This window comes from Rana temporaria, chromosome 4 (assembly GCF_905171775.1).
Source record: "Rana temporaria chromosome 4, aRanTem1.1, whole genome shotgun sequence".
In the NCBI taxonomy this organism is placed as follows: Eukaryota; Metazoa; Chordata; class Amphibia; order Anura; family Ranidae; genus Rana; species Rana temporaria.
This window is the reverse complement of record NC_053492.1, coordinates 254,402,909-254,430,651: the sequence shown is the minus strand read 5'-3', so window position 1 is coordinate 254,430,651 and position 27,743 is coordinate 254,402,909. Positions and strand designations below refer to the sequence as shown.

The 27,743-nt window shown below is 41.4% G+C and overlaps 1 protein-coding gene across 3 annotated transcripts in view; it reads left to right on the top strand.

Annotated features, from left to right (window-relative positions):
* Positions 1 to 27,743, top strand: part of ASCC3 (activating signal cointegrator 1 complex subunit 3) — an 841,816-nt gene that overhangs the window by 523,920 nt on the left and 290,153 nt on the right. For all 3 annotated transcript variants that reach the window (XM_040350155.1, XM_040350157.1, XM_040350156.1), the window contains 2 exons: positions 10,082 to 10,273; positions 22,898 to 23,122. In XM_040350155.1, coding sequence (XP_040206089.1) covers positions 10,082 to 10,273; positions 22,898 to 23,122 — 417 coding nt within the window. The remainder of the gene's footprint in view (positions 1 to 10,081; positions 10,274 to 22,897; positions 23,123 to 27,743) is intronic.

The following is a 27,743-nucleotide window of genomic DNA, read 5'->3' as shown; positions in this document are numbered from 1 at the left end:
CACACAGATGTCTGTCAAATCACCCCTCGAAGTCAGACTGCATTGTCTAGTTAAAATTGAGTGAGTTAAGTTAAACTTGCACGGTTTCTAATGTGCAGCAATAAACCTAGGCTAAAGGAGAAGAATGCCAGGTTTTGAACACTAGGTGGGAATCTACAGTAAAGTTTGAATAATTAATTTTAAATCTATTTTAAAAAAATATATGAACCAATCCTCATTGCCTAAGCTGAAGTACCACATACATTTTTTATTTATTTTTTACATTGTATCTTGTTTACACCCAAATATATGTTGGCTTCACAGATATGTTTAACTTCGGTTATAGGCACTTTCACAGTAAAAAAATAAAACCTTGCTCTGCATGTGTGCAGTTGTGTCTACTATATGTAGCATGCAATGTTATTATCTGTCCATTTAAAGTGAGACACCACCACCTGAATAATAATGAAAACGTATTCCCTGTAAAGAAAGACTTCTAATACTTGCCTGTCTCCCTTCAATGTCAGATGCCCAGTCCCCTGTGGCACACTGCAGTTTCGTTTGTTGGTCCCTATATCACTACATAACATAGAAGTGATGCAGGGGCCTGGTGGATGGAACAGCAGTGGCAACCAGGCTTCTCACAAATCCTTGCATTTTCAGGAGAGTCCTCCTATTCTTTTTTCCGCTGGGGCCCCTAAAAGATTCTGTCCTTGGACCTCTCCTATTCTCAATCTACACATCCTCCCTGGGTCAGCTGATAGTCTCCCATGGCTTTCAATACCATCTCTATGCTGATGACACACAAATCTATCTCTCCACCCTTCAGCTCACTCCATCAGTCTCCTCAAACATCACTAATTTACTATCAGACTATAGTAAATCAGACTATCAACCTTGATGTCAAACCACTTCCTCAAACTCAATCTATCTTAAACCAAGGTCATAATATTTCCTGACCCAAGTGCCCTTTCCCCTAACTTTTCTGTAAAGAGCAATGGCACAACCATCAACCCATCCCTGCAAGCCAGGGTACTGTAATCCTGAACACTTCTTTCGGCCCCACATCCAATCACTTTACAACTCTGTTCTTAAAACAGTTTACAACAGTTGACACACTCCACAGATTTAAAAAAAAAAAACAGATGAAGATATATTTTTGAAATTCAAATTGATTATTTTTGCAATGTGATATAAGGCATAAGCTTTTTATTGGTGAGTGAGTGAGTGAATTACTTATATAGCGCTACAAATGCGAACTGAATCGCCTCAAGACACTTGGCATCCATTTTCCTTCAGTTTAACCCTCAGGATAGATGGGTCTTTAGTTTTTTTCTGAAGGCCACGTGATCAATTTCCATTCGGATATTAGTTGGTAAAGCGTTCCATAGTCGAGGTCCTTGAACTGAAAAACAATGTTTTCCTTTGGTCTTATATCGGGCTTTGGGAATTTGTAATCATTTTTGGTTAGTTGATCTAAGAACTCGATTTGGTTTTTGTTGTTTTATTTTCTCACTTAAATATAGGGGCGCGCTTCCGTGTACACATGTGTGCGTTATGCATAAGGCCTTGAAAGTGACTTGGTCCTTTATGGGCAGCCAATGGAGGGATCTCAGGGACGGGGTGATTGGTTCCCAGGGTTTTTTTCCCTATTACCAGTCGAGCTGTCATGTTTTGGATGATTTGGAGCTGGGCGAGTTGGTACTTTGGGAGTCCGAGGTAAAGTGCATTTGTATAATCCAATCTGGAGTTAATGATTGACCCTACCACTACCGCTGTGTCTTCTTTAGGGATGAAGGGAACCACTCTTTGTAGGAGCCGTAGAAGATGGTGCGATCCGATAATTACTGATCCTATTTGTGCATCCATTGTCATGTCCGAGTCAAATATGACTCCTAGACTTTTGACCTTGGTGCTAGGGGTGATGGTTTGTCCTAAAATGGGTGGAGGGGTCCAGGTAGTCCTGGCCAGTTTCCTCTTGTTTGCATGGAGTTGAATGATTTCTGTTTTTGCTCCATAGAGTTTGAGGTGACTCTTCGTCATCCAGATGTCTATCTGAGTGAGGCATTGTTCTAATGTGGGGTATTGGTTCTTTTTGTCGCTGATACGAAGATAAAGTTGCGTGTCATCCGCGTAGGAGTGATAGAGAAGGTCGTGATTACTAATATTTTTAGGAGTGGGCGGAGGTAAATATTGAATAGCACGGGCGATAGGGGAGATCCCTGAGGGACTCCGCAAGGCACGCTGCGTGTTTCAGATGTGAAAGGTCCTAGTTTCACTATCTGGGATCGATTTTCCAGGAATGATGAAAACCATGGTAGATCCGAGTCTGCCACCCCAGTTATCTCTGTGACCCGGGTTAGCAAAAGTTTGTGATCTACTGTATCAAAGGCAGCACTGAGGTCCAGCAGTATCAGGAGACAATATTCTCTGTTGTCTGCTGCTTCGAGGGCGTTGTCCCATATTTTGAGAAGCGCTGTTTCTGTCCCATGACCTGGTCGAAAACCTGATTGTAGTGGGTCCAGGAGTTTATGGGTGTCTAAATGGTGTTGTAGTTGTTGTACTACTACCTTTTCCATAACCTTGGAAAAGATGTTGAGGGAGGTTATCGGTCGCCGATAGTTTGGATCTTTGGGTCTGAATTGTTTTTTTTAATTATACCTTGCTTTAAGGGGGTCGGAACTATGCCTTTTTTTTAAATGATTGGTTTATGAGGTGAGCTATTGCGGGTGCCAAAATATTGGCACATTCTTTTACCACATTTGTGGGAATGATGTCATTGGTAGACTCATTACACAATTGTGCTTCAGGAATAAAGAAGCATGTGTTTTTGTTCTGTTAATGTTCTGTTCATATTATTATTGAAGGAAATTTGTAATGAGGGAAACATGGAGACTGACATTGTTGACCTTCCATCTAAAAATTCCAACTGCCTGGCTCTCTTTTAAAGGGGTTTGTGAAGCCTCGTGAAGGTGAAAAGGGTGAAAAAAAACACCTTGCACTGTCTGGCCCCCCCCGAGCCCCGGTTTTATTTACCTTAGCACCGAACTTCCGTGGGTGCGATTCTGCGTTCTTCTCCCCATGGCTTCTCTGCTCTTCATTGGATAGATTGATAGCAGCGCAGCTATTGTCTCCCGCTGCTGTCAATCAAATCCAATAATGCGGCCACCAGGAGGCGGGCCGAGTCATACACTTGGCGGCTATGTACATAGAGTGTATGACACGGGAGGGCCGCCGTGGGACCCCAGAAGAGGACGATTGGGGCCACTCTGTGCAAAATGAATTGCACAGTGGAGGCAAATATGACATGTTTGTTATTTTTATTTATTTTTGTTATGTGAACCTTTAGTTTCACTTTAATTTAGGGGCATATGACTTACTATGATCCTGCTGATCTGCATATGTGTCCCAGGTCAGTGACTAAAAAAATATATAAAAAAATAATAAGTCAGACTGTGAGCATTTTCAGAAGGGGGTCAGTGATGACAGCCCCAATATAATCTCACAACAGGTTAACTTTCAAAAGATATATCATTAAAGAAAATTGTTGAAGCTATAAAGGACGAGCATCCATAGGTGCCAGCACATACCTGCAGCCACCTACCAACACCACCTTTCTTGGTGAAGGGGACAACAAGGATAAGTGCGCTTTTCTCAGCAGGCCTACTTTTGGTAACTTAATCCAGCTTTTTTTAAACCAAGGTGCCTTCAGTTTTTTTCAGGGGTACCTTGGCAACATACCTAAAAATTGCCCAAAAACTGTATACAAGCTAGCAGGTGGGACAGGCCTGCCTTTTAGTTACTTAAAACCACAGGTTTTCACTGTTCACCATTACAACCTTCTAGCGTCCTAACAACCAGTGATGTCATTGATTGATAAGAGGACGTCAGGCGCCTGCAGAGGACCAACTCCATTTAAATACCTGGAGTATATATGGGTAAATGTTTAGAACCTTTAAGCCTCATGCACACTGGATGTTAGATCAACATTATATCATTTTTCAGTGTTAGCGTTTTTTTTTTTTCAATGGATAAAAAACATAAACACTGGTGAGCTGCATTTTTGAGTGTTTATCAATGTTTTTAGGCGTTTTTTGCCGTTAAAACATTTTTACGACTGAAAAACGCCTCTCAGAGCCCACCAGTTTTTTTTTTTCCCCAGTTAAAAAACACCCCAGCCAAAAGCAGTTGATAACAGCCTATGTGTACATGGACAGAAAAAGAAAATGCATGGACACATAGGATAACATGCTGGAGAGTTTATTGACTGTAGAAAAAAAAACGTCTGAAGCCAAAAACAGCTGTAAAAACTTCCAGTGTGCATGAGGCCTAATAAACAGATAAGCAAAATAAGAAGCCTGTTTTAGGTAATCTCTTAATGCTAGAAAAATTGGTAACACTTCTTCATCTTAAGCTTGCCCTGTGTGTTTAGTGTAAATTGGTTTTCAGGGCAAGTAAAAAATTCAATGATTTATTTATTAACATATATGCAGTATATAAATGCAGAAAGACAAAGGAAAGTGCACCAGCCTAATGTGTTAACCAGCACACTACTTATTAAAAGGCAAAAAATAATTATACTCACAAACCAAGATTAAAGCGGAGGTTCACCCTCAAACTGAACTTCCTAGCTATGCTATCTGCAGCCTTAATAAAGGCTTGTAGCGTTGTCTTTTTTTTTTTAAATCTGTACACTTGCCTGTCTTCAGCCTCACTTCCGGGTCTTCTTCCATGCGGGAAGTGGGCGTGTCGCTCCTTTTCCCCCGACAGGGAGCTCTGCGCAATGTCTCCTGGGAGTGAGTGTTGATCCTCCCAGGAGACGCGTTGTGCGCGTCATGCCTTCCGAAAATAGACGACGTGAGACTCGGGAAAAAAAAACAGCATACTGCAGATGTCAGCAGTATGCTGTATCTAATGGTATATAGATTTTTTAGGGTGAACCCCCGCTTTAACAAACATTCATTGCAATCCACAAGGAAAAAACAGCCAGAACCACTATGTATATACCAATGACATTTGATGGTCTAGAAAATGCACAGAAGATTTTCAGAACTTCTACAGACATTTTGTGATACTTGTTTCAATCTGTCAAGCTTATTTTCACCTGCAGTTCAGACTTCCACACTTCTGTTTTTTTTTTTTTGGATCATTGTACGTATCACTTTTTGCCACATTTGTTATGTGCTTTATGACATTTGTAAGATATATAGTCGAAAAGTGTTAAACTTATGTCCCCTTTTCCATACCTGCTTTGCTTTTTTTCCCATCAGCAGATTCTTTTTTTGATGACAGTTATAATGGAGCTTTGCCTTTTACCTTAATGATGAATTGCTGCTGAAACTGTAGATTATTGTTGTATAGAATATAACTAAACGAATGAACATGACAAGACTGAAATAGCAATAAAGGTGTAAGGGGAATTGTCTTTGATAGTGTGTTGGTGAGGTACTGTGATACTTGAAGTATGCCTTGAGACTAATTAAAACTTAAACTGCAAGTTATGTTGCTACATGTTTTTGAGTGAAACTGGGTAACCAGATGGGTTTATAACTTCATGCACTTAACCCCGTTCCTTTGTCCTCATAGTCTGCAGGCTAGATATTCTATTGCAAACTAATGGAAGGAAAATTGGAGGCATTGGTCATATCATGTTAAATTGCACCTTCAGTGAAGTAGTAAACCACGGCAGTTAGAAAAAAAAAAAATCTGTAAAGCAATTGCATAATTTGATAGTATGCATTGTGCGCTGTCACCGCTGAGAGGAATTCCATCTTCCCCTGGTCTTTCTTCTGGGTTCACAGCCTCTGGCTTTATGAGTGGCTCGAGCCACAATGATGTCACTCCTGGGCATGTACGCAGGAGCCCTTGACATGAGAATGGAGCTCTGAAGGTCCGGCTGCATCCAGGGTGAGTATGTCCTAAACGGCTTACCTGTAGGTAAAAATCACAAAGTTGGTTTTACTACCACTTTGTTTCCAGTAGTACCTGTAACATATTGCTGCAATTTTCATTTGTTCCTGTCTTTGTTTTTCAAGTTATTTTGCTAATTGTACCAGCAACTACTAATTATTTTTCTTGGGCCTCATTCACATGAGTGTACTACAGCGTACATCCATCTGAGGGCTGTGTCTGCCCACACAGGGATGTACAAGTGTTCTGAGCATTCCCCTTTCAAACAGTCTCATTCATGACAGTTGGGACACAGCTTTACAAACCATTCAACTGCTTTCAAATCAAAGCCATGCAGATGCACAGCCCTGAATGTAGACAGTGGCAAGGCCTTACTTTTTAATAGTTTTTGTTGGCCAGATCTCAGTTGCCAGTTGACCAGTCTTACTACAGATGTTTATAGGTATACAGTACTGTACACCTGTTGCACTTACATGACAGGAAAAAAAGTATTGCAAGCAGCATCTTTGGGTCATTGCGGGAGCAGTGAATACAATGGCCAGCGCTGCCGAAGTGCCTGCAAAGCGTTTCCACAGCGGCAGTTTGTGGGCACTTTTAACCCTTTTTTGGCTGCTAGTGGGGGTGAAAAGTGCCCCGCTAGAGGCCAAAAAGCACCACTAAAACTAGTGGCACTTTACCGCTGACGCCCTCCCCAGTGTGAAAGTAGCCTTAGACTCCATTTACACATGCGCATTTTGTAAATGCTTGCAAAATGATGTGTTTTTGTGCGCATTTACAAAACCTGCTGAAAACATGTCATGATTCTGGTGGCATTTATTGTTATTGGCAAACCAAACATGGCAAAAAGTTGCACATTTTGCCGCTTGCAAAGACGCACAAAAAATGTGGTAAAACATTCAAACCTTAACACGTCAAAAAGCATGAGCTACTGTATTTTGCTGCACATAGGGCATCCCATTAAACTTAATTGGAAGAGAGCAGGCTGAGTTGTGAAGTCCTCATCCATTGTTTGAAACAAAAGGTTACCCCAGCTCCACTGCCAATGTAAGAATCCATGAATTGTGATCTGGTGCTCTAGCCAGGGCATTCAGGCCTCACTGGTTCAATTATTGAATCAGGAAGGCTGGCAACTTGGATGCTCTTGAATAATAGTACTTTATTTGTTACATGGATACACAAGTACAGGCTATATGCTGGTGTGTTTTGGCTATGAAGCTTTCATCAAAGTCTTAATAAAAGCTTCATAGCCAAAACACGCCTGCATATAGCCTATACCTGTGTATCCATGTAACAAAGTACTTTTATTCAAGAACATCTGATTTGCAAGCCTTCGTGATTCCAGACTCATCCATTGTTTGGCTACTACTTTTCTGGCTGCCTAATGAAGTCAGAAGTTCTATTGAGTTCACTTGTTCAAGTAAGTTCCTCCCTGAATTCATGGAAAACGTGGAAACTCATGCAGGACTTGGTGGAGATGTTGGTTGCATCAGAGCAGTAAAAGTGAGGAGTTTATTACAATGTTTTCTTCTGGGCACCCAGCATTACCTGGGGGGAACAGTACCTATGAGCCTTGTGAAAGGGCACACAATGACTGAGGGAGCCATAAAACAGGGACAAAATGAAATTAGCTCACTACATCTGTGGACAGCTGCACCCACCATGTGCCCTTCTATTCCATGTTTTAATGGTAGGAGATATTATAATGGGGCAACATTTTGTAAGTTGTAGCTGGAATCGGGTGGCAATACTTTACTGAGCACTTTTTTTCATACCCACAAGATGTTATACATTTTTATTGTCTCGCAAATATGGCTATAATAGGTGTTTAATATGTTAGCGTTGTTAATAATTTTGGGTGAACATTGTCTTAACTAAAAATCTTCCTTAGAACTTTGTGTATATATGCTTGTTATGTATATATTTATAGCCTTATGCCCAAGATTGAAAATGCATGCTACAATGAATATCCGCTGAGCAGCTGACAAGAAATGTTAATGCTCTGTTTTTCAATTACTTGTGGACAATGTAGAATATTGAAATACTGCTTTGAGACAGGCTTTTGTGATTGTTTACAAATCAGAGTGTCCATTATTTTTTAAAACTTGAAAGATGTGTCAGGTGATATTAGAACATTAGATCTCATTAGTTATACAATATGGTAAGTGACTAGAATTTACAATTTGTCCTCTATGCAGGACACCTAGGCCCACATTAAGTGATAGTGAAAATTAACTCTTAACAATTTAACTTTATGATATGCTGTATGTCTTTTATTTCAGAGGAGACATTTACAAAATAATTTTAAAATTTTTGTGTAAACCTAATGTTTTTATATGCATAACTAAGTATTTAAATCTGGCATTGGGGGCAAGGAGCTAAATACATATCTTTCCTACCAAATGGTTTTTAATTATACTCTGCTTTGCTCAGTATTGTGGAATAAAATATGCAAATCTTGAACCCCATTTTGTAGTTATGCAATACAGGTTTTGTTCAAAACATGCCTATAACTTGCTAAAGGAACAGTAATGCCCTGTACACACGATCAGTTCATCCGATGAATACGGTCTGATGGATTTTTTCATCAGATATCCGATGAAGCTGACTTTCATTAGTCTTTCCTACACACCATCAGTTAAAAAAACGATTGTGTCAGAACGTGGTGATGTAAAACACAACGACGTGCTGAGAAAAATTAAGTTCAATGCTTCCGAGCATGCGTCGACTTGATTCTGAGCATGTGTTGATTTTTAACCGATGGATTTCCCCACAGACAATCGTTTTTTTCTATTGTTTTTTTTTAACCATCAGATAATTTTAAAACAGGTTCTAAGTTTTTTCACAGATGGGAAAAAAAACTGATGGGGCCCACACACGATCGGTTCGTCTGATAAAAAAGGGTCCATCAGACCGTTTAGATCAGACAAACCGATTGTGTGTAACGCGGCATTACAGTTCAAAATCTTTAACTCTGTTATGACATGTGAAATTGACATGAAGTGGGTAAATATCTGCTCACTTCCTGTGAGAAAAAAAGAAAAAACAAATATTCCCAAACTAGGAAACGGTAAAAGAAAATTACAGACATTCCAACACTGATTTTTTATTTTTTTTTATTGTTGTTATTTACGATTAACACCAACAGTTTGTGCAGAGCTTTAGAAAATAATGGAGGTCTGTACAGTTACACAACATTTTAATACAAGGTAATTAGAAGGGCCCTACTCATGGGAGCTTATATTCTAAAGTGTAGGGGCAAGCGATACAAAGGGAATTAACTAGGAGAGTGGTTTAATACAGAGAGTATTGTTTTTTGGGTGGAGCTGGGATAATCTTCTCTGAAGAAATCAGTTTTCAGGGATTGCCTAAGGGTGGACAAAACAGAATATAGCTAGACAGATTGGAATATTGAGTTCCAGAGGGAGGCAAGCACATGAAGAGTTGACAAGGGACTTAGAGAGCAAGAGGTCTTGGAGAGAATGGATGGGACATGTTGGGTGATACTTTGAGACCAGGTTGGTTATGTAGCTTGGGCAGAATTGTGGCAACAGCATATAGTGTTCTGTTCACAGCACTATTTGTGGAGCTTTTCCAATCCTACACACAGCTGAAAATGGTCAGGGACAGTTTTTGGGCAGGAGGTCCTAGGTTCGTCCTGCATCTCTGCTTTTTCCAGGGGTCTTCTGAAGCAGTCAGGTACACTGCCAAGCACCTGCCCAGTATAATCTTATGTGCCTGTGAATAAGTTCAATCTTGGAATTATTAAAACTGTACAAATAGAAAACAAATCCTACTATAATGCTTTAGAATGCACTTTGTTCAACAGAAAATGGTCAGCTACTAATGTTGGGCATGCCATGGCACCTGCATTTAGTGTCATCTGTCTTACACACACTGACCCGAAAATGTGAGATTCTTACTTTTAGTGTTATTATATACAGAGAATGTGTATGTGAAATTAAAAAGACATTAAAATGTAATTGGAATTTTCAAAAGATGGTTATTCATTCAGTAAAGACATGGCTGCATTTTACCGTACTTTGTTTAGCTTGAATTCTAACAATAGCAGTATTTAGAATTTCAAAAGAAAAGGACTAAGTTAGTGTTGTGATTGCATATTTCCGTTTTACACATGAATGTATTTTCAGTATGAGCTAATCAGTCATTTACTAAACACTTTTGTCTTCTACAGGTGCAAAGGTCTAGGAATAAGCAGCTAAGAGAGTTGTTTCCAGATGGATTTAGTATTCATCATGCAGGCATGCTGCGGCAAGATAGGAGTTTGGTGGAGAGCCTTTTTTCTCAGGGACATATCAAAGTCCTGGTTTGTACAGCCACATTAGCCTGGGGTGTCAATCTCCCCGCTCATGCTGTTATCATTAAGGTAAGAGATTATTCCACAGAACAGAATAACATTGTCTGCTGCTTATTTTGCAGTGAAAACTTGAACAATTGAAGCACTGATACTTTTTCGTTAATATGCAGAGGGTTATTTCAACAATTATTATCCAGTTGTAATTTATAGCAGCCAGTCATTTAAATCCTGTGACAGCACCCTGTATTTTTCTATGAATGGCTAAGACAGCTCATAAAATGCTGCTAATAATTCCTTTTCCCCAGCTACAGCAGGAGAAATCACCTGAAGCCAGTCCTTACATTTTAGCTTTGTACAAGCACAGTCTGGGGAACTGCAGTTTGCCGTGGGATGTGCACAATGCAAATGACCTGTTGGGTTAAACCTCTTGTGTGCCATTTAATTGAATAGCGACCTACAACTTGTCTGCATGTAAAAGGACAAATAATGCCTTAGGAATTCTTGATTAGAGCATCAAAGGTTTATAAGCAGCTCTTGAGTGTTAAATAAAAGCATACATTTTTTTTTGTTCAATTGTTTTTTTTTTTATTACACTGTGCCAACTCTGACGAGAATGTCAATTTTGCTGTGAGGTTTCAACTCAGTTTGCAGAAAAAAAGGGGATTACTGTACAGTGGGTGACTGTGATATTGTGTTTTTAGCACGACAGCATCGCGTGTGGGGGCCCCCAGATACAGGCCCCCCACCCTAAGTGAATGAGTATGGGGTACATCGTACCCCTACCCATTCACCTGCAAGCAAAGTGGTATAAACACAAATAAACAACACAGGGTATTAAAATATTTTATTAGTCTGCTCCGGAGGCCCCCCCTGTCTTCTTTAGCTCTTTTAGCAGGGGAGGCTTCTTCCGCTCTCCGGGGGGGGGGTCTTCTGCTCTCCGGGGGTCTTCTCCGCTTTCCGGGGGTCTTCTCCTGCTTTCCGGGGGTCTTCTCCTGCTTTCCGGGGGTCTTCTCCGCTCTCCGGGGTCTTTTTCTATGTTCGCCACTCTCCGCTCTTGACTCGGCGCACCCCGGTTCTTCCTCCTGCTGTCCGGTGCCTTCTCCTTCAGGGCTGGCCGCCGCTATCATAGCGGCGGCCAGTCCGCTCTTCTGTGAAGTCTTCTTCTTCTCTTCTCTTCTTCAGCCGTCTCCCGATGTTGACACGCCGGCTCTTCTCGCTGCAATGACGGGTGTGCGGCTTGCATCTGACTCATATAGGCCTCACAGTCCCATCATGCTCCGGTACCTACCCACGTGGGTAGGTACCACGTGGGTAGGTACCCACGTGGGTAGGTCCCGGAGCATGATGGGACTGTGAGGTCTATATAAGTCCGATGCAAGCCGCGCACCCATCATTGCAGCGAGAAGAGCCGGCGTGTCAACATCGGGAGAAGGCTGAAGAAGAGAAGTGAAGAAGATGACGTCACAGAAGAGCGGACTGGCCGCCACTATGATAGCGGCGGCCAGCCCTGAAGGAGAAGGCACCGGACAGCGGGAGTAAGAACCGGGGTGCGCCGAGTCGAGAGCGGCGAACATAGAAGAAGACCCCGGAAAGCAGGAGAAGACCCCCGGAGAGCAGAAGACCCCCCCCCCAGAGAGCGGAAGAAGCCTCCCCTGCTAAAAGAGCTAAAGAAGACAGGGGGGACCTCTGGAGCAGACTAATAAAATATTTTAATACCCTGTGTTGTTTATTTGTGTTTATACCACTTTGCTTGCAGGTGAATGGGTAGGGGTACGATGTACCCCATACTCATTCACTTAGGGTGGGGGGCCTGTATCTGGGGGCCCCCTTATTAACCACTTACCCCCGGACCATATTGCTGCCCAAAGACCAGAGTACTTTTTGCGATTCGGGACTGTGTCGCTTTAACAGACAATTGCGCGGTCGTGCGACGTGGCTTCCAAACAAAATTGGCGTCCTTTTTTTCCCACAAATAGAGCTTTCTTTTGGTGGTATTTGATCACCTCTGCGGTTTTTAGTTTTTGCGCTATAAACAAAAATAGAGCGACAATTTTGAAAAAAATGAATATTTTTTACATTTTGCTATAATAAATATCCCCCAAAAATATATAAAAAAACATTTTTTTTCCTCAGTTTAGGCCGATACGTTTTCTTCTACATATTTTTCGTAAAAAAAAATCGCAATAAGCGTTTATTGATTGGTTTGCGCAAAAGTTATAGCGTTTACAAAATAGGGGGTATTTTTATGTCATTTTTATTATATTTTTTTTACTAGTAATGGCGGCGATCAGCGATTTTTTTTTTCGGTACTGCGACATTATGGCGGACACTTCGGACACTTTTGACACATTTTTGGGACCATTGGCATTTTTATAGCGATCAGTGCTATAAAAATGCATTGGATTACTATAAAAATGCCACTGGCAGTGAAGGGGTTAACACTAGGGGGCGGGGAAGGGGTTAAGTATGCCTGGGTGTGTTCTTACTGTGGGGGGGGGTGGCCTCACTAGGGGAAACACTGATCCTCGGTTCATACATTGTATGAACCGAAGATCAGCATTTCCCCTGCTGACAGGACCGGGAGCTGTGTGTTTACACACACAGCTCCCGGTCCCTGCTCTGTACCGAGCGATCGCGTGTGCCCGGCGGCGATCGCGCCCGCCGGGCACACGCACGGGAGTCGGGGGGCGTGCGCCTCCGGCGGCGCGCGTGCGCCCCTAGTGGCGGCTGGGAGAGAGGACGTCATACTACGTGCTCTCGCCCAGCCGAGCCACCTTGTGGACGTATAACGACGGTGCGCGGTCGGCAAGTGGTTAAAGGGGGCTCCCAGATTCCGATAAGCCTCCCGCCCGCATACCCTGACAACCAACGGCCAGGGTTGTCGGGAAGGGGCCCTGTCCTCATCAACATGGGGACAGGGTGCTCTGGGGTGGGGGGGCCGGCAGTGCGCCCCCCTGCCCCAGAGCACCCCACCCCCCCATGTTGAGGGCATGCGGCCTTGCTACGGCTCAGGAGGGGGGGGGGCGCTCGCTCGTCCCCACTTCCTTCCTGGCCGGCCGGGTAGCGTGCTTTGGATACGGGTCTGGTATGGATTGTAGGGGGACCCCCTACGTCAGTTTTTCGGCGTAGGGGGGGTCTCCCTACAACCCATACCAGACCCAAGGGCCCGGTATGCTCCTGGGGGGGAACCCATGCCGTTTTTTTTATTTAAAATTTGGCGTGGAGTTCTCCCTCTCAGGAATGCATACCAAATGCCGACACTAGAATTGGCGGGAATCCAAGTCGGATCCCCGTCGCTTCTATGACGGCTTTGTCTCCATCGCGGCAAGCCAGCTCGGCGCTGGCTCCCGCGATGGGGCTCGCAGGTGGTCAATCTCGCCGAGAAAGGGAGCAAGATTGACACAATATCGCGGTCACCCACTGTAAACATATCCATTATTTGTCAATTACTGATAGCACATTTTTTTTTCCTGCATTGCCCAATAAAAATATGTAGCATTTAACTTATGCATGTAAATCTATTAAACAATCATTATTTCATTTTTGGGTAGGTTTAATGCCAGCTTTTTTAGACCACTTCATGCAACTAAATACTTAGGTGTGATAATATGTGGGTGTACCTCTGTGACACATAGGTAATTTCCTACTATGGGGTTGATTTACTAAAACTGGAGAGTGCAAAATCTGGTGCAGCTGGGCATGCTAGCCAATCAGCTTCTAACTTCAGTTAGTTCAATTAAGCTTTGACAAAAAGGAAAAAAAAAATGCCATCTACAAATCACATCCAAGGCCATCATGCATGGTATGTATACAACAAAAGAAGAAAAAAAAAAAGACTGGACTATATTGGCTAGACAAGGAGTTCACAGCCTTAAACAACACTTTTAATTGTACAATTAATTTACAATATCATACAAGAATGCATATATGTTAAAAACAAATTGTCTTATTGGGCAAGCTTACTACACATGATAGAAAGCGACTAGTATTACATAGAATGTCAATGTAACAGAAATAAAATATGGATCTTCATAAATCAATGTGTTTCGATGGAAGTAGCTTCATCAGAACACATTAAAATAACACAGTTGCTGTTTAAGCACTAGAGCTAAACCAGTACAAAAAAGATTCTCTGGGCAGGCACAGGAGTATGCAGAGAGGCCAAAAATATGGACACCTAAACACCTTTGATTATTTCCAAAATTATTCTGTGGATGTATTGATTATAGCTGGCAGTAGCAAAAATTTCCCATGAGACCCAACAGAATCAGAATGCCCCAAGGCTAAGCTCTAGTGAATCCAGTATCATATCAGTTCATGTCTGTCCAGTGGCAACTCCAGAAACAATGTAGACTAGCAGCAGTAGGAGGGTGCCATCGAAGTCTAACAAATCTATCCAGTGCCCACATCACCCAAGATGCCCTGCAGCCAAGAAAAAAAAAAATGCAAGCTGATTGCTTTCTCTGCAGAGCTGCACCAGATTTTACGAATTCCAGGTTTAGTAACCCCTAAGGTTTTTTTTCACACGAGCGGACCGTACGTCCGCTTATTCATCCATCAGTTTACAGATGAAAAAGGGACATACATTGCTCCCTATGAGATCGATCTCATCCGTGTCTGCAATGCTCCGATTCTGCAGACGGAGGAAAACCCAATTTTCCCATCCGTCTGCGGATCGGGTGAACGCGCACAGACGGTCCGTGTTCAGCCGATCCCCCCATAGCAAACGGAGGTTCACGGGGCGGATCATCACGGATCCATCTCATGTGAAAGAGGCCTAAGTGTCTGTTGAAATGCACTGCAACCTAATTCACATAGGTTATATTCATGTTTATAGTAACCCTCTATCATACCCAGCATCAAAGAAATGAAGGGCAAAATACAACTGCTAAAGAATACAGTTGTGATAACGCTGCCCAATAGTGATCAATTATTCAATCAAGTGAAACAAAACTAAAAATAGTGACTTCCATAAATATTGGGTAACAATATACTCATGTGCTTTAAAACTGCAATAAACATTGATAAATTGAAGAATACATAAACATATTAGGTAATAATTAAGGTCCCAACAGTCCACACATAAATTTCTCTAGTGCATCTTCATATTTCATAATGGTGGACCTTCTTAAAAAGCCATGTGGGAGAGTGGTGTAACTTGTAAACTGGGAGCCAGGCGATGTGTATCATTACTTGATGTTGATACTGTGAGACCCTGTTACTATGTTATATTATATTGGTTGTTTTTGTTTGTTGTTTTTAACTGAATGTAGCACCTACAAGTGCATTTCCTTAAGCTTGGCTGGTATTTGCTTATGCATTTTAACCACAATACTGCACTATTGAAGACTGATTTCTTTATCCTGGGAGTTCTGTGGTGTCATCCCAGCTGGGGGAGTTCTATCATTAGAGGAGGAAGTGAGCAGATGACCCACTATCTGGTGTACATGGTTGATTACCAATATGCTGTGTTGGCCCTTTTAAGGGTCTTCTCCTGAGGTAAACAGGCATTCACCTGGTGAAAGAGCACTCTTGTTATATGGTGGAGCACATATTGAAATATGAAGGTACACTAAAGCACTTCATGTGTGGATTGTTAGGACTTTATTTACCTAATATGTGTTTATGTATTCTTTAGGTTGGCAAAGTTTATAGCAATTTTATTTCACAGGAGTTTATTGTTACCCAATAATAATATTAATATCCAGATTTTGTTTGGTAAAGTTTTACCAATGCTTGACAAGCATGCGTGAAGTAGACCCTGATTGAACTTTCTATCTTTATGTTCAATGCTTTTAATACTAAATTTGCCCAGTGTATTCTAGTGAGATAAAAGAGAGCCAATAGCAGCCATTGTTTTTTTATCATGACAAAAGAACTGCGGTATCAAGTGCAAAAACAGATAAAGAAAAATACACCAAATAAAATCACTTCAGCAAGCATACAACTTTCAAAATCCACAACAGAAATCCCAATTTACTAAATCATTTATCCCTGAAAAATAATTTCCAGCTGATCAACGCTTCCCAAGTCTCTAAGTAGGATTTGCAAATTTTCACATCTTTCTTCACAAATTTGCAAATCTTACTTGGGAAGAGTTGAGGTAACACATTAATGTAGCACCTACAATAATGTGCCTTTGAATATTGCCAAACACATGCTAACATTTGGAAAGTATTGGGAGACATTTTATCAACTTCCATGTTAAGGCGTTAATTTGTAAGGAACAATAACTGTCACAGAAAAACTGCAGGAAAATACATTACGAGTAGAAATCTCACTCCTTTCTATGTGCCTCACACATATGTGCTACAGCTTTGTTGTGTTAAAATGAACCTGTGCCCAAAACTTTGCACATTTAATAATTTACACATTCTGAACAATAAGTAACACAAATTGTAATCACTTGTTCAACTCTATGTTCACCTCTATAACTAGTATTTTTTTTTTTTTTTATAAAGCTATAAAAAGTATTGTGAAAATTTTTTTTATGAGACTCCCTTATTTTCTATGAGAGAAGAATAGTGGCAGCCTGTTTGCCCCCTAAATAAAACAGTGGATGTTTTGAGGCTGTTCAAAACTGGCAGAAACCTGAATTTGGTGTTTCTGTTTTTGAGAAATAATTACTTCATACTTCAGGCAGCTAGATATTCTGCAAAAGTTTGTTTCAAAGCTGTTGCAATTTTTTACACCACCTTACCTGTATAGGAAAACAGTACATTTTCACACTGCCTGGTGTCTGCTCCACTGAACCTGCTCTGATAACCAGAACTCATCACCTGACGACTGCTGGGAAGCCAAAACTTCTGGTAGTATTGATATCTGTGGACCTCACACTCTCACTATTTCCCTCTCCTGGCCTCCGAACATTGCAGGGAGAGAGTGGTGATTTAGGTCAGAGAGAGGAACCCGTTAGAGAGAGAGAGAGAGAGAGAGATGTTCCCAGAAGTGTCGGTCTGCCAGTGGACATGGGGGACCAGTTTTAGTGATCAGAGCAGAGTTTGGTGGCAAAAGAACTGGAAATGGTAGATGTTTAGTGTCTTTTGCTATAGGTAATAAAATAAAAAATCAGGGTTTTTGAAAAACTCATTGACTGCTTGTTATTAATATTAAAAAACATGTTTTCATAGTGAGTTCTAGGTCCTTTCAATAGTTTGTAAAAATACCAAAATTCACACAGTTTTATTTTATTTTTTGAATGGTTTTGAATCTTTGTGATGGAAATTCCCTGTTCTGGAGGGTTTTGAATCACTTTGCCTAATGGAGGAACGCACCTGTAAATCTCACGAATATGTACTTAAATGTAGGCAGTATTGCATATATCAAATGTGCACTATTGTAAATGCATGAGACTAAAATGCCCTTAGTCTGAATTTAGTATTTTTTTTTTTTGAGACTAGCATAATGAAAAACATGTAATATTGTAAATACTATTTGTTCCTAATCAGACTAATCAATTATTTCCATGGACTGTAGGCATGTATAATTTGGCAATATACACTATTAGCTAATGTACTGATTTCTAGTAAGAAAATGTTATACAATAGTACCCCCACATAACATACAGGGAGTGCAGAATTATTAGGCAAATGAGTATTTTGACCACATCATCCTCTTTATGCATGTTGTCTTACTCCAAGCTGTATAGGCTCGAAAGCCTACTACCAATTAAGCATATTAGGTGATGTGCATCTCTGTAATGAGAAGGGGTGTGGTCTTATGACATCAACACCCTATATCAGGTGTGCATAATTATTAGGCAACTTCCTTTCCTTTGGCAAAATGGGTCAAAAGAAGGACTTGACAGGCTCAGAAAAGTCAAAAATAGTGAGATATCTTGCAGAGGGATGCAGCACTCTTAAAATTGCAAAGCTTCTGAAGCGTGATCATCGAACAATCAAGCGTTTCATTCAAAATAGTCAACAGGGTCGCAAGAAGCGTGTGGAAAAACCAAGGCGCAAAATAACTGCCCATGAACTGAGAAAAGTCAAGCGTGCAGCTGCCAAGATGCCACTTGCCACCAGTTTGGCCATATTTCAGAGCTGCAACATCACTGGAGTGCCCAAAAGCACAAGGTGTGCAATACTCAGAGACATGGCCAAGGTAAGAAAGGCTGAAAGACGACCACCACTGAACAAGACACACAAGCTGAAACGTCAAGACTGGGCCAAGAAATATCTCAAGACTGATTTTTCTAAGGTTTTATGGACTGCTGAAATGAGAGTGAGTCTTGATGGGCCAGATGGATGGGCCCGTGGCTGGATTGGTAAAGGGCAGAGAGCTCCAGTCCGACTCAGACGCCAGCAAGGTGGTGGTGGAGTACTGGTTTGGGCTGGTATCATCAAAGATGAGCTTGTGGGGCCTTTTCGGATTGAGGATGGAGTCAAGCTCAACTCCCAGTCCTACTGCCAGTTTCTGGAAGACACCTTCTTCAAGCAGTGGTACAGGAAGAAGTCTGCATCCTTCAAGAAAAACATGATTTTCATGCAGGACAATGCTCCATCACACGCGTCCAAGTACTCCACAGCGTGGCTGGCAAGAAAGGGTATAAAAGAAGAAAAACTAATGACATGGCCTCCTTGTTCACCTGATCTGAACCCCATTGAGAACCTGTGGTCCATCATCACATGTGAGATTTACAAGGAGGGAAAACAGTACACCTCTCTGAACAGTGTCTGGGAGGCTGTGGTTGCTGCTGCATGCAATGTTGATGGTGAACAGATCAAAACACTGACAGAATCCATGGATGGCAGGCTTTTGAGTGTCCTTGCAAAAAAAGGTGGCTATATTGGTCACTGATTTGTTTTTGTTTTGTTTTTGAAAGTTAGAAATGTATATTTGTGAATGTTGAGATGTTATATTGGTTTCACTGGTAAAAATAAATAATTGAAATGGGTATATATTTATTTTTTGTTAAGTTGCCTAATAATTATGCACAGTAATAGTCACCTGCACACACAGATATCCCCCTAAAATAGCTAAAACTAAAAACAAACTAAAAACTACTTCCAAAAATATTCAGCTTTGATATTAATGAGTTTTTTGGGTTCATTGAGAACATGGTTGTTGTTCAATAATAAAATTAATCCTCAAAAATACAACTTGCCTAATAATTCTGCACTCCCTGTATATTTATAATCAGTCTGGCTTCTATTTATATAGAACTGCTTATTTCTGAAGCTTTCAAGAACATGCAGCACTAAGAATACTTAAGAGCTTGAAACAAGGAAATGGAGAGCTTCAACCTTGAGTGTAAATGGACTTTAGTGATACTGTATATTTTAGACAAGAATTGTTTTATATATATTTATCCAGACTGACAATTTCATATCGCTTATAAAGGGGGTTTGGAGGGCATTTCCATGGTTATTTTTACACTTACACTTTACACTTTCATAGTTGCAAATATCAGCCTTGATGTTTATAGTGGTCATGTAGTAATGCCCTTTGAAAAAAAAAAGTACCCCAAAAATGTTCTTAAAGCAAAATAGCAAAAGCTGCATTGCATCTGCATGTTTTGAGCTATACAAATCAACACAATGTTTTGCTCTGTCTATGGTTAGTATATAAATGCAGTGGATATAAAAAGTCTACCCACCCCTGATAAAATGTCAGGTTTCTGTGATGCAAAAACATGAGACAAAGATAAATAATTTCAGAACTTTTTCACCTTTAACCACTTAAGCCCCGGACCTTTAGGCAGCTAAATGCCCAGGCCAGGTTTTGCGATTCGGCACTGCGTTGCTTTAACAGACAATTGTGCGGTCGTGCGACGTTGCTCCCAAACAAAATTGGCGTCCTTTTTTCCCCACAAATAGAGCTTTCTTTTGGTTTTATTTGATCACCTCTGCGGTTTTTATTTTTTGCGCTATAAACAAAAATAGAGCGACAATTTTGAAAAAAAAATGCTATATTTTTTACTTTTTGCTATAATAAATATCCCCCAAAAACATATATAATTTTTTTTTCCCTCAGTTTAGGCCGATACGTATTCTTCTACCTATTTTTGGTAAAAAAAATTGCAATAAGCGTTTATCGATTGGTTTGCGCAAAATTTATAGCGTTTACAAAATAGGGGATAGTTTTATTGCATTTTTATTAATTTATTTATGTTTTACTACTATTGGCGGCGATCAGCGATTTTTTTTCGTGACTGCGACATTATGGCAGACACTTCGGACAATTTTGACACATTTTTGGGACCATTGTCATTTTCACAGCAAAAAATGCATTTAAATTGCATTGTTTATTGTGAAAATGACAGTTGCAGTTTGGGAGTTAACCACATGGGGCGCTGTAGGAGTTAGGGTTCACCTAGTGTGTGTTTAAAACTTTAGGGGGGTGTGGCTGTAGGACTGACGTCATCGATCGAGTCTCCCTTATAAAAAGGATCACTCGATCGATACGCCGCCACAGTGAAGCACGGGGAAGCCGTGTTTACATACGTCTCTCCCCGTTCCTCAGCTCCGGGGAGCGATCGCGACGGAGCGGCTATAAACGAATAGCCGCGCCGTCGTCCCGGATCGCTCCCCGAGGGAATCCGCACGCAGCGGGGGGGGGTCCCGATCAGACCCCCCACCCGCTAGAAGGCAGGGACGTATATATACGCCCATCTGCCTGTCCGTGCCATTTTGCGGACGTATATAGTCGTGCGGCGGGCGTTAAGGGGTTAATGTGACCTATAAACTGTACAACTCAGTTGAACATCAAACTGAAATCCTTTAGATGGAGGAAGCTAAAAATAAAATAGTATGATTGCATAAGTGTGCACACCCTTAAACTAGTACTTTGTTTTATCTCAGCACTCAGTCTTTTTGGGTATGAGTCTATCAGCATGGCACATCTTGTCTGGGGAATATTTGCCCACTTTTCTTTGCAAAAACACTCCAGATTTGTCAGATTGTGAAGGCATCTACTGTGCACAGCCCTCCTTTAGATCACCCCACAGATTTTCAATCGGATTCAGGTCTGGGTCATTCCAAAACTTTAATCTTCTTCTGGTGAAGCCATTCATTTGTTCATTTGGATGTATACTTTGGGTCGTTATTATGCTGAAAGATGAAGTTCCTCTTCATGTTCAGCTTTCTAGCAGAAGGGTGACGGTTTTGTGCCAATATTGACTTGTATTTGGAGCTGTTCATTATTCCCTCTACCTTGACTAATGCTCCTGTTCTAGCTATAGAAAAACTGCCCCATGGCTTAATGCTGCCAATACCATGCTTTGCTGTGGGTATAGTGTTCTTTTGGTGATGTGCAATGTTGTTTTTGCGCCAAACATATCTTTTGGAAATATGGCAAAAAGTTCAACCTTGATTTCATCATACTATAACACATTTTCCCACATGCTTTTGGGAGACTTCAGATGCATTTTTGCTAAATTTATTAATTTGTACTCTTCTCCTGACTAATACCTTTTATGAATCAGATCTTTCTGCAGACCATGGCTTTTGCTGTTGGAGGTGACTAAGAAAATGTCAGGAAAGACCTACTATAACAGCTAAACTTTATTTGTGGTTAATCAGAGGCACTTTAAGGCTGCTCTGTGCTGCTGCACACTGGGGCAGCGAGTCCATTAGCGATAAAGCGGAGCTAGTTTTAACTGTGCTTTACCTCTGTTTAGGCAGCACTTTTTGGTCGCTAACGGGCCGCTTTAAACCCTCAAGAAGGGGTTAAAAGTGCCAGTGTTGTGGCCCTTCTGAATCACTTCTCAGGCGCTTCGGAAACACTGCCCATTCATTCCAATGGGCAGGGGTACCATAATGGTGTTCCTGCTTTGCAGGCTTCATGTATAAGTCTAGTGGCCTGTGGGGTCCATTGGGCTTTGTTTTAACCTGGGGAAATAGTCTGGGGGATGTTAACTTTGTTCTTTCTGAGGGGGTAGAATAGAGTGATTGGAGAGGGGCGAAAATGGTGGTCATAGACGGCACATTTGATGAGTGCCTGTGACATGCCCAGTGTTCATATTAACACTCAAAGCACTGGAAGATTATGGCTTGGGGGGGGGGGGGGGGCAGAGGCCTTTGGACTTCAACTAGCATAGCCCGCACCAGCACAAGTGACACCTCTCATTATATGTAAGTACAGTCCCCTTTGCTGATTTAAAAATAATACCTAAACGTAGGTTTTAAAGTTGAAATGCTTAAAAGAGAAGTTTGGGAATACAAAACAATAAACAATCCTATTCACCTAGATGGCTGCAAATGTTCCCTACCAGCTCTACACTGAGAACCGAGTGATCAAAAACTGCTGATTGCTCAGTTCTTGGTATTTAGTGAGCAGAGAGCTGGTGCTCTGCCGCTCCAGTGCTCACCGGAGTGTCGACTTTTGAAGCAGATGGGAGTGACTGGCTCATGTTTCATGCAAGCTGTAGTACTACGGTACTTCTATGACTGGAGAAACTGGACGGAAGGGGCGGGCATAGTTGGGCACTCTTTGATGAGTGCCTGTCACAGCCCTTAAATTCCAATAGCACCCACTGCACTGAAAAATGATGATGACAGGGGTGTGTGTGTGGGGGGGGGCATCGGAGAATCAAGATTTCAGTGATTGGGCAACACAGGAGCACAATGATTTTAATATCATTATTGTTTTGTTTTAGGTAAACTTAGGTTTTAAAGCTATTAGGATAACAAATATGTTTTGTATATTTACATTTGGTATATATTTCTAATTTTGTTGTATTTCTTCATCCAGGGAACACAAATTTATGATGCAAAAAGAGGATCATTTGTTGACCTGGGAATTCTAGATGTAATGCAAATCTTTGGACGAGCTGGGCGACCGCAATTCGATAAGTTTGGAGAAGGTACCATTATTACAACTCACGACAAGCTCAGCCATTACCTTACTCTTCTCACCCAGCAAAATCCAATTGAGAGCCAGTTTCTTGAAAGTTTTTCTGATAATTTGAATGCTGAGGTAAATATGTTTGCATATATTGTTTTGTTTGTCAACATGCGGTTTTTTGTGTATAGTGTATATTATATGCTACAGATTCTCAGGCAGTGGTATGTGTGACCCAACGTTACTTGGTATAAACTAGTTTTAGTAGTGTGTATTTTCTATATGAAACATACCAAGCAACCGACCAAATAGTAGTTGTATAAAGATACAAGGATGTATTGGTAAACAAACATATTTACAGTCAGGAGCTACTGCATAGTTGGCAAAATTTCAAAATGTTGCCAGGGACACTTCTCCTTGCTGTGTACCCAGCAAGCCATTATAGGCAGAGAGGGATTGGGCATTTATCTAAAATGGGTGTGGTTCTACAAGAAGCATTTTGTTAACCTATTTATTTATTACAGGCATATAGGGGTAGATTCAGAGAGAAGATACGACGGTGTATCTCCTGATACACCGTCGTATCTTTGAGTCCGGCCGGTCGTATCTATGTGCCTGATTCATAGAATCAGATACGCCTAGATTTGACTGAGATCCGACCAACGTAAGTTTCTTACGCCGTCGGATCTTAACTGCATATTTACGCTGGCCTCTAGGGGCTGGACGTCATTTACGTTCACATCAAATCCAATGACGTCCTTGCGGAGCAATGCACGCTGGGAAATTCCACGGACGGCGCATGCGCCGTTCGGGAAAAACGTCAATCATGTCAGGTCAAGCCTGATTTAAATAACACACGCCCACCTCTTCAGAATTTGAATTAGGCGTGCTTACGCCGGGCTATTTATGCTACGCCGCCGCAACTTTCTTTTAAGAATACGGCACTTGCCTGTAAAAGTTGCGGCGGCGTAACGTAAATAGGATACGTTACGCCGGCACAAAGAAGCGCCATTCTACCTGAATCTACCCCATAATGTATATACAGTGAGGAAAATAAGTATTTGAACACCCTGCTATTTTGCAAGTTCTCCCACTTGGAAATTATGGAGGGGTCTGAAATTGTCATCGTAGGTGCATGTCCACTGTGAGAGACATAATCAAAAAAAAAAATTCCAGAAATCACAATTTATGATTTTTTAACTATTTATTTGTATGATACAGCTGCAAATAAGTATTTGAACACCTGTCTATCAGCTAGAATTCTGACCCTCAAAGACCTGTTAGTCTGCCTTTAAAATGTCCACCTCCACTCCATTTAGTATCCTAAATTAGATGCACCTGTTTGAGGTCATTAGCTGCATAAAGACACCTGTCCACCCCATACAATCAGTAAGAATCCAACTACTAACATGGCCATGACCAAAGAGCTGTCCAAAGACACTAGAGACAAAATTGTACACCTCCACAAGGCTGGAAAGGGCTACGGGGAAATTGCCAAGCAGCTTGGTGAAAAAAGGTCCACTGTTGGAGCAATCATTAGAAAATGGAAGAAGCTAAACATGACTGTCAATCTCCCTCGGACTGGGGCTCCATGCAAAATCTCACCTCGTGGGGTCTCAATGATCCTAAGAAAGGTGAGAAATCAGCCCAGGACTACACGGGAGGAGCTGGTCAATGACCTGAAAAGAGCTGGGACCACCGTTTCCAAGGTTACTGTTGGTAATACACTAAGACGTCATGGTTTGAAATCATGCATGGCACGGAAGGTTTCCCCTGCTTAAACCAGCACATGTCAAGGCCCGTCTTAAGTTTGCCAATGACCATTTGGATGATCCAGAGAAGTCATGGGAGAAAGTCATGTGGTCAGATGAGACCAAAATAGAACTTTTTGGTCATAATTCCACTAACCGTGTTTGGAGGAAGAAGAATGATGAGTACCATCCCAAGAACACCATCCCTACTGTGAAGCATGGGGGTGGTAGCATCATGCTTTCGGGGTGTTTTTCTGCACATGGGACAGGGCCACTGCACTGTATTAAGGAGAGGATGACCGGGGCCATGTATTGCGAGATTTTGGGCAACAACCTCCTTCCCTCAGTTAGAGCTTTGAAGATGGGTCGAGGCTGGGTCTTCCAACATGACAATGACCCGAAGCACACAGCCAGGATAACCAAGGAGTGGCTCTGTAAGAAGCATATCAAGGTTCTGGCGTGGCCTAGCCAGTCTCCAGACCTAAACCCAATAGAGAATCTTTGGAGGGAGCTCAAACTCTGTGTTTCTCAGCGACAGCCCAGAAACCTGACTGATCTAGAGAAGATCTGTGTGGAGGAGTGGGCCAAAATCCCTCCTCCAGTGTGTGCAAACCTGGTGAAAAACTACAAGAAACGTTTGACCTCTGTAATTGCAAACAAAGGCTACTGTACCAAATATTAACATTGATTTTCTCAGGTTTTCAAATACTTATTTGCAGCTGTATCATACAAATAGTTAAAAAAATCATACATTGTGATTTCTGGATTATTTTTTTTTGATTATGTCTCTCACAGTGGACATGCACCTACGATAACAATTTCAGACCCCTCCATGATTTCCAAGTGGGAGAACTTGCAAAATAGCAGGGTGTTCAAATACTTATTTTCATCACTGTAGTACCAAAAATGTATGCAGTGCTTTACATACTGTATATATTTTTTTGGGGGGGGTTTGTTTTAAATACTGTATAAAGAGGAAGTCTTTTCAATATGGACAGAAACACAGCCAAGAAGATCTTGTTCAGGGGGACACCAGGGCACGGTCCTGGGGTTAAGGAGTTAAAATTACAGGGGAGCAGCAGTGCAAAGTACTGGGGGGGTAGAAGGACAAAGTATAGAGGGGCACTAAGGGAACGGTACTAGGGGTTAAGAGGGCAAAGTACAGGGGGCACCAGGGCACAGTAACAAGGGGGTTACGTGCATCAGCACATACACATAAGGACAGATGCATAGGGAAAGGAGGTGTTCGGAGTGATAACCCAGGGGGCAGTACTAGGTGGGGGCAAACCCCTATGTATAACAGAGAGGATACCACTATGTAAGAGGCGGGACTATGATGGTGTATAGGGGGAGGAAGAAGAGCGTAAAGGGGAGAGAGAGAAGAAGACTGACAGGAGGGAAGTTAAAGCAGACATATGGCAAATAAATGCACACAGTTAGGCAATATAGAAAATCAAAGGGAAAAAAAAATACACAATAATATAAGAAAAAAAAAAAAAAGTAAATAAAAGGTAAAAATAAATACCATACATCACAGATCAGAAACAATACCCAATACCACGAGAATCATCGTGTCGGAGAGGAGCATCGTACCAATTGCAGCACTCAGGTCAGTTCAGTCAGAAGGTGCATCTAGGCCGTAAGGACGTGAGGTGTAGTCGTGAGCTGTAAAGCTGGACATCGAGGTTCAAAAAAATAAAATATAAAAAATAAAATTGACAATAGAAAATTAAGGTATAAAGAGAAAAGAGAAAAACACCCGTCATTAATGTGCATTCTAAGCCCCAGAAAGTCTCAATGAACTGGGGGAAGCAGTGTTCCGGAGGGGTGCATTAAAGGAAGCATACTGTATAGGCAGGTGCGTGGGGATGCAGGTATAGCATGACAGGCATAAGCAGAAGTCTAGGCCAGGGAAGGGGGAGAGGAAAGGGTGGAGGGCAGAACACTGATCAATGCGGACCTGAACTGTCAGTGGCAGCTTGGATTGGGAGCCATGAGCAGCACCAAGTGAAGAAAAGGATAAAAGGCAATTATTAACCTATTGTGAGCTTGGGGCTTCAATCTGGGGAACAATAATATAAAGCACATAAACAGGAAATGGCTGCTAAGAGGCTAGAGGGGCTCAGCAAATGCAACAAATGATAAAACATTGGAATTGTTCATTATACATTGTGCTTTAGCAAACTAAATGTCATCTACTTAGATGTAACCCTCTGAAAATCAGGTAAACATGTTTTACTGTATGCATAGCATGTTTTGATGTCAGAGCACACTGTGTATATAGATGCAATTTCAAAAACCTTCTATAACTTTGTAAGAGTGTTTATGATCTCATTTATAGGTATGTCAAACTTTCCCATGCCAAAAAGTGTAACACAAATGCAAAGTTCAAAGAAGCATTTTTTTTTTTTTTTGCAGATCAAATGAATTATTGTAGGGTATTTGTATTTTCTTCTTGCATTGTCTCAGCTTAAAGGGGTTGTAAAGGTACATTTTGTTTTCCCTAAATAGCTTCCTTTACCTTAGTGCAGTCCTCCTTCACTTACCTCATCCTTCCATTTTGCTTTTAAATGTCCTTATTTCTTCTGAGAAATCCTCACTTCCTGTAATTCTGTCTGTAACTCCACACAGTAATGCAAGGCTTTCTCCCTGGTGTGGAGTGTCTTGTCACGTCCCCTCCCTTGGACTACAGGAGAGTCAGGACGCTCTCTACGTTGCAGATAGAGAAAGGAGCTAGTGCAAAAACATATTAACCTGCCACACGGCAGGACTTATTTTTACAATTGTGATTTAGGTACACTTGGAAAGTAAAAATGCCAGCAGCTTTCTGCTCAAGTTAGTAAAGTGGGTCCAGTAAATAAGCTTTCACTTAAGTTGTCTTCAGTGTTTTTGTGTGTAATCTAAAAAAAACACTGTATAGATGTATAAGAGTGGATACATAGGGTGTTTGTGCCTTATACTGTATTTTGTTGCATTCATTTGTAAATTGTACTTGTCAAGGAAAC